General features: G+C 41.7%; 1 protein-coding gene across 1 annotated transcript; it reads right to left on the bottom strand.

Moving 5' to 3' along the window:
* Positions 1–860: 860 nt before the first annotated feature.
* Positions 861–5379, bottom strand: LOC135255423 (RNA-binding protein MEX3B-like). Its single transcript, XM_064336593.1, has 2 exons — positions 4325–5379; positions 861–3572 (listed from the first exon to the last, which is right to left on the bottom strand). The coding sequence occupies exons 1-2, from the start codon at positions 4551–4553 to the stop codon at positions 2173–2175; spliced, it is 1629 nt and encodes a 542-aa protein (XP_064192663.1). The 5' UTR covers positions 4554–5379; the 3' UTR covers positions 861–2172.
* Between the last annotated feature and the right edge of the window lie 2372 nt (positions 5380–7751).

The raw sequence follows: 7751 nt of genomic DNA, 5'->3' as shown, positions 1-7751 counted from the left end.
AGCTCTTTTTTAAAGACCTGGAATTGCCTACTAATAGCATGGTTTATGAGACCAAATTCTGAAGTCGGCTTTTTGATATTTCCATTTTAACCTTATCATTAAGGGCTATTTTCTCTGTATTTACAATGTAGCCACACAGAATGTTTATATGCCACAAACTTTCCAAGAAAACCACATTGCATTAGACAGCTGGTGATTTACCAAATCCATGGAATCAAAGGGCCCAACTCTAGCAATACAGATGGAGAGAAATGATCACATAGACTAAGCTTTCTTTTGCATGAGGCTGTTTTTGATTGCTATAATGTGTTTTAATCATAATTAACTGTCTAATAGGTATAAAATTATCTGCAAAGTTCAATGCAATTGATAATATAGCACCTCTGAAACAGGTATGGCTAGAAGTTGAACATTTTTTTTAAATCCCAGTATTTTGCATCAGAATACAAAAAGACAGAATAAACGCAAAAAATTTCACTAAAATGTTTGAGAGACAGTATTCACATTTAGATGGAGCTCACAAAAACACAACACTCCTAACATGAATGTTGCCAACCCTGAAATGGCCAGCTGTAAGGCACTTGGACCTTTGTAGATTAGTCAGTTCGTCACACCAACTGGAAATCCTCCAGGTAATCCTCCTGTAAGAGGAGGGGCAATCATGGAAGAAAAAAAAGAAGGAAAAAAAGGACTACAACCATGTTACTTTGTTAATGTCACTCTGTTAATCTTTGGGAATACAAATAAAAAACCCATGAAGACACAGAAGAATCCCAACACAAAGCACACTGACAGGACATACAGAGATATGTCAGGCCAGGCACACAGAGATTAATTTTAATAACGAAGGCACACAGTCATTTCATGTACCATTTTTATTGTATTTATATAGAAATACTTAAAAAAACATGAAGTAGCACCATTACTTAAGTTTTACCTTTATCGTGTAGAACTTTAAATGTCAGAAAAATAAAACTCTTGATACATTTTCAAATCTTGTTTCAGCAAATATAATATTAGTATTTGACCATGAGGTTAAAGGCCCTGTATCATAAAATAAAATATACTTTGTTCTTAAACTTTGCTCAATAAAGTACATTTACGCTCAAGTAACTTCACCTACATATACATAAACAAGTGGTAAACAAATGTATTAAAATAGAAATACTAAAACTAGAGTGGTGCAACAGAACTCTGTAATTCCCACTGGAATCTAATTCATACAAATTTTAGAAAGCATAAACGGTTCCTTTTTGTTTGATTTACTAAGTTTTATACATTTCATGTTTTGTAATAATATAGAATAAAATATGCTTTATATTACTGAATAAAAAATATGCTGGGTGAAGCAGATTTAAAAGACATTTTTTTGCTGAACCTATAAAACCTCCATCCCAACAGAATACTGTTTAAATGCAATACACATTTTGTGGTTTGTATTTCAACCAACAATTGTGTGGTATTAAAATAATACAGTGTTCTTTGCCATAAGGCCATACTAAAAAATAAAAGATATTTAACCCAGCTACAAAAAGTTCACTGAACTTAAATTAAAATATTTGTAAACATTTTTTGCAATACGAAATATAATCTTTCAAGTCAAAAAAGAATAAAATACTTCAATCTGTATTAATGTAATTAATATTTAAAACTTTAAACTTGTGGAATTTTTTACCTATACATATATATGTAGGATATGTTGTTGCTTCCCATTAATGCGGTCTTTTAAACTTAAGCTGCAGTATCATTCCTTTTATAATAATCCTGTATTCTAAAAGCTCCACCCTCCCAAAGTCCTTAGCCATAGGCACTGCTACCTGTACATTCGAACAGTGAACCTGGAAGGGCCATCTCCCAAACAGTCTATATCTGACATGTTTTAAGTACCTCTGACTTGAACACTCCTTTTTGTGACTTCATAAATATTGTGTACAGTTTTCTAGAACTATTAATTACTATGCTTTAATATTCAGAACATGCATTAGATGTTGAAAATATTTTCCCACGCTACAGTACATTATAAACAATGACAACAGAGCCCTGAAGGGTGTCCCTTTTGGATACTGCAGCTCTACATACATACATATGTACATGTACGTACACACGCGAGTTATTATGTCTTCATAATGCAGTATAAGAGTTGGTTTGCTGTTGCTGGGAGTCGGATACATTTTATGAAAATATACGTATAGCCTGAGTAACTGCAGCGTGACAGACCGGGCACTTGGGCTCGGTTTTCTCACAGATGCGATTGGCGCACTCCATGCAGAACAGGTTGTGTCCACAGGGGACCAGGGCAGCGATGACCTCGCTCTCAAAGCACACCGAGCAGTCCCGGCTGCCCTTCCTGCTGGTCCCCGATGAGGAGCTCGACGAGGAGCTGGAGGACGAGGAGGCGGAGGAGTCGGAGGGCACTCCGGGGAGGTGAGGCCCGGAAAGGGAGGCAATGCCGTTGGACAGCCCGTTAGCGGAGTAGCCGGGGAAGGTAAGGGAGCCGCCCCCGGGGTCGCTACGCACTCGACGGGCCAGCGGGTGCTCAGAGGCCCCGACCACATGATGCAGGGGCGGGGACAGCCTGGGCTGAGAGGCACAGCCCACACCGTTAGCCCGTCGCTGGTTCGCAATCATCCCGTTGGCATTGACAGAGGCATTGGCAGGAAAGATGGTGGAGGTTGTGCCGCCGGATGGGGTGACACCGCGGTCATACTGTGACCAGACCAGGCCGGGAGGGGTAGGCGTGGCCTCGAAACCCGGCGAGGACTCGAAAGTCAAGTCAGTGCAATCGGGGGAAATTACATCACTCCCGTAGACAAATCCGTTGCCGTTGCTGTTCACGTTGACATTGTTGTTGTTGTTGTTGCCGTTGTTGGAAGTTGTGTAGCTCAGGGCAGGGCTGGGGGGACTGTAGTCAGCCAGCCTGGAGCTGCTGTTGTTGCCAAAGTAAGAGTCGGTGGACGCGCTGCCCAGGGAGCTGGAGCTGTCGTTGCGGTAGTTTGAGAAAGGCTTGCGCCCGGAGGTGGGGGTCGCGCTGGAGGTAGGCTTGCTCCACAGGCTGGCGTGGCCGTGCAGGTCGAAGCCGACGTCTGTGCCGTTGGCGTGGAAGTCGTTCTCGTCGGTCAGCTCGATGAGCCCCCCGGTGCGCATGGCAATGTGTGCTTCTATCTCCTCCCTGGCACGGTCTACGTTCTCAGGCATGCCCGTGACCTCAAACACCGGCTCTTTGTCCCGGCTGGGCGTGACAATGTAGGTGTGCGTTTGCTGCTGGATTCGCTTAATAGTCGCTCCCTTCGGTCCGACCACCAAGCCCACCACTCTGTAGGGGACCCGCACCTGAATGGTTGTCTGTCCTGGGAGATTTGGTGGTCCTGGAACTGTGCCACTCCCATTCAGACTGGTGTTTTTGTTCCTCGATGCTCGGATCATAGAGAAATGCTCAGCGGCTGAGATGATTTCCCTCCTAGCCATGGCTACATCCTCTCTTCTGCCTGTCACAACAAAGACTGGTTCCTCCCCACGCACTGGAGTCTTGATATAGGTGTTGGTCTTTGCTCGCAAGGCTTTAATTTTGCAACCTACGTTTAAGAGAAATAAATATTATCAGTTTGTGTGCATACACTTAAATAACATTTAGCCCTAAAATCAGTCATGGTAGAAAATGGGTACTTGTTCTGTTGTTTTGAATTAGTGCACACTAATTCGCTCATAATTGCACTGGAGAAATTAAAACCACATGCTCCGGTATCCTGACATACAGCGGTTCAATTGAACCGCAGATGTCCAAAAATAGCACAGGGAGAAAAGCTTGCAGCATCCAGGTGTTATTCAAATGTAGCTAGCAAACGGCGTTGCTTTGCATAGTAGCTAAAACACTATGACACAAACAATTTTAATTTTCTAATACACAGATTTCATAATGATCAAATTGCCGGTTCCGTGTGAACTGATTCGAAGTGGATAGTTAACGATAAAGAAAGAAACCACTAAAGCTTAAATGAGACAATTCGTACCAGAACATACAGTAGCCCAAGAAAGAAAACATGTCATCGAATATGCCAAAAAGGGTGTAGTGTCTCGGTTGTAGCTATTCTTACCACTCGGGCAGTTGCCTCTTTGTTTGAGCGATTCTGCAAGTATTTCTGTACTATCCTTTGTTTCGCGGAGTGGCAGTGCGGCGAGGAACAACTGATTACGGTGTACAGTTCATCAACTAATTAACTACTGCAAATTCTGAACTAATTAACTACTCCAAATTCTGAACATCAGCGTACAACAGACTGTCCGATTCCTCGCAATGGAGAAAAACATATGGAAAATATATACGCACCTTGTCTTCCAACGATTTCAGCAACATGCTCTGAGCTGGGAACTGGGACACACTCCGTCATGTTCACACTCTTTTTTCTCGGCTCGTTGTCGTAGATCGAATTGTCATCGTTGTCCAAGCCCAGCAAAGAAAGCTGGTCCAGTGCTATCTGAAGGGCTCTTTGGTCGTCCAGGGCGTCCCCCTGGTTGCTCCCATTCCTCTCCATGTCGGCAAATAGCGAACTAGGCATTTTTAATATCTTGCAGTCTCGGGGATCAGGAAGATCAGACAAAGGGAGAAACTACGGAAGGAGGGTAGGATTGGTAAGGGAGAGAGAAGGGAAACCGGTTTCAAGTGCTCGTCAGTGCGTCCCTTCTCCCGGCAATCAATAATCAGTGCAATCCGGGCAACACGGGCGTTCTCAGAGCCCGGCTCCCGAATTTCTATGGGTGGGCAAAATCGCGTATTCCGGAGTTCTAAATCGCTGGAATGCCGGCGGTGGCAATTTTCCTTCAAGGAGCCCCTCCCGGCTCACTCAGCTCTTTTCTGTTTTCTGTCTGACTTGCTGCAGCCAGACAGCACTTCTGGGGGATATGTGCGAATGACGTCACGGGCTGGGAAGGGACGGTGCGGTACTGCTTGTATTTGCATTGGCTTCGTTGATTGGTCATACACGGTGCTGGGGAGGGGACAATATGTTTGACCCCTAAGGCACACTCCTTTTCTTTGTTGTCTCAAGAAACAATATCTGAGGTACTTACGAATTTCTATCCACTAAGTAATAATTGCAGCACTGAGCATTAGGCATAGTTTAAGTTTACAATATCGTTTGTGTCCAAAACAAGACCAAAACGGCACGACTGTTATATGTATCAGGTGCCATTCCTACAGGTTCCGTGTAGGTTAATGCACAATTCTGGGCACATTCACATCACTCTCTTTAGATCAAATTAAAAAAGTAATCGATATAACAGTGATGACCGCGGTATTCGTATAACTTTTTAATAATATATTGCGGTTATTATAGCTATCGACATATTTAATTTAAAGTCTAGGCTATTTGTCATGTGACACAAACAATGTACTTTTTATTACAAAAGGAATACAACAATAATAAACACTATCAAAAGCCGTTCAGTCATGTCATATTGACAAATAAAACTAAAAACAAATGCAATACTGCATATCCATGCGACTAGCACGTGACATTACATTACATTTCTTGGCGGCTGTAACTTGTGTCGTTTCCAATTCTAAGACAATAGACGCATTTTGAACAGCCAGCGACAAAGTGTCAAAGGAGGTACCTGTTCAGGATTCATAAATATCGTTGTTCAGCGAGATGCAGCCTATTGCGCTCTTGTAGGCTAATGCCGTGAACGAAATTAATACACAATCCGTGTGTTGAAGAACATGTCTGAACATGTGCTTGTTGATTGATGTGCGGTTACATGCACTCACAGACTCACATACAAAGTAAAATACAGTCTGCAGTTTCAGTAGTCTATGCAAACCAAAGTATAGCCTACGCTTTCTAATGATTCGCTCCGCTAACTGATTTAAAACGCGTGACATAGATCTCTTTATATGTTGCTCAACAGTTAGAAACAACTTACAGGTAACTGTGGATTTCAAGCAGTAGTCTACTCATTTCCTCGGGATGTTTATGGTTCTTGACAGCAGGATACAGAGTTTGAAATCCATCTGGTCCGTCAGAGAAATCAAGCCACTATCAGAAATAACGGGAAAGACTTGGCAAATAAAGTATTCTTTGTGTTTCGTTTAAGTAAGCAGACTGGTGCTAGTGTATAACACTACTGAGTAGTGAGCGGCACGTGCGCCTTTGTAATATGCGCGCTTTAAAGTGGAACACAGAATGCAGCTATCTTTCGATGTAGGCTACTCTTGAACGCAAAACTATAAACATGTTTTTACATGTTTAGTCACGGGGAATCTTTTTTCACACTTCTCCATTTACCGCGCATTAAGCGTTTGATACAATTGAATATGCTATAACCTATAGAGTACTAATTATAGAGATGGGGATAAGTATAAAACAGCTGGTCAAAATATATTTTTGTTTGTTTTGAATTCATTGCCACCAGTTCAAGTGTACAGCTGTGTGCGTGTCACTTGGACAGAACTCATGTGTGGATGATATTTAATTGTGTATGATAACGGGGCGCGTGTGCGTGCGTGTATTGACTGTTACTGAAAAAATCTGGTGAACTGTAATATTAAATAACCTGCTGAAATTAGGTTGATGATCGTTTAAGTGATAAAAAAAGATAATCACAATGTATCGTGGCCTTGCTGCTTTTACATTTTCGGTTGGGTACTGCATCTCAACGACAAATCTGCCCTTTGTGGTCGCGCAGGGGGAATTGTATGGGGGAAGGGAACCCGCCTGGATAACACAAAAGAAATTTCAACCCAATTCAGAGCCATTTAAACGGAAGGCACTTGCTTTGTCACCTCACTTCTACACAACAATAGGTATGCTAATATAAACTGCTCTAAACCTGAGAATGTGGGCTGGAACTTTCTTGTTAATATATATATATATTTTTTTGCATAATCGCATTAGTATTTGAACTCAGAATCTGCATTTAAAACATCTGGAGAGGCATTATTCCGCAACTGACGTTTGTATTGTCATTCTCCATTTTAATGACTATGCTTAACCGAGGCTGAACTACTTTAAAACATAGTTAGGGAGATGTTTGCTTCGCTGTCCGAATTTTACACTTTCAAACCTCGCAGTCCATTAATGGGAAAAACTGCATGCGTTTAGTGTGACAGCCGTGTGATGCCCTGGAACATGAGCGATTATTGATCTTCATAAAGCCATTCATAATTTAGCCTACTTCAATTTCGGAAAGAATACAAACTGTTGTAAAATATGCACGCCCAAGCAGAAAGCAAGCAATTCCTATGTGCCACAGCTTGTAAGCGCTGGAATAAAATGAGTTTATCATTTCATATATAAAAATAATCACAAAATTAGACATACAGACATTCCGTTTTACAGCATGTTTTATAGGGGGTATGTATAAGCTCAAAATTTTCATACTGGAGGTAACCTCAAAGAGCAGTATGGCACGTTTATACAACGCATGAATGATGCGTATTTGCTTTTACCCTCACGTGAATTCTAAACATTTTATGAATTGATTAATTGTCCAAACACTGTTGCAACTAATTTACTATTGTCCAAAGTAAATTGGCCAGCAAGGACCATTAGCATTCTTGACTTGATCAGAAACTGGCACCAACATGGTGTGTCCAACAGAATCTGGTCTTGTGAAAGAATCAATGTCACTTCAGTGTTTTGCATTGGCACAACCATTGATCCTCTGTAAAGAGAATCTTTGTCAGAAGAAATACAAATTAGTGGGAGTTCCCAAGGGCACACAGCTTATATGTACAACTCATCACCATGAATCCA

This window comes from Anguilla rostrata, chromosome 5 (assembly GCF_018555375.3).
Source record: "Anguilla rostrata isolate EN2019 chromosome 5, ASM1855537v3, whole genome shotgun sequence".
NCBI classification, from domain to species: domain Eukaryota; kingdom Metazoa; phylum Chordata; class Actinopteri; order Anguilliformes; family Anguillidae; genus Anguilla; species Anguilla rostrata.
This window is presented reverse-complemented; position numbering and strand designations above follow the sequence as displayed.

Excerpts from the sequence above, each read along its gene's own strand:
- LOC135255423 (XM_064336593.1), bottom strand. The coding sequence starts at position 4,553 with ATGCCTAGTTCGCTATTTGCCGACATGGAGAGGAATGGGAGCAACCAG. Across the intron at positions 3,573-4,324 it reads TGAAATCGTTGGAAGACAAG|GTTGCAAAATTAAAGCCTTG; the intron begins GTGCGTATATAT and ends TCTTAAACGTAG.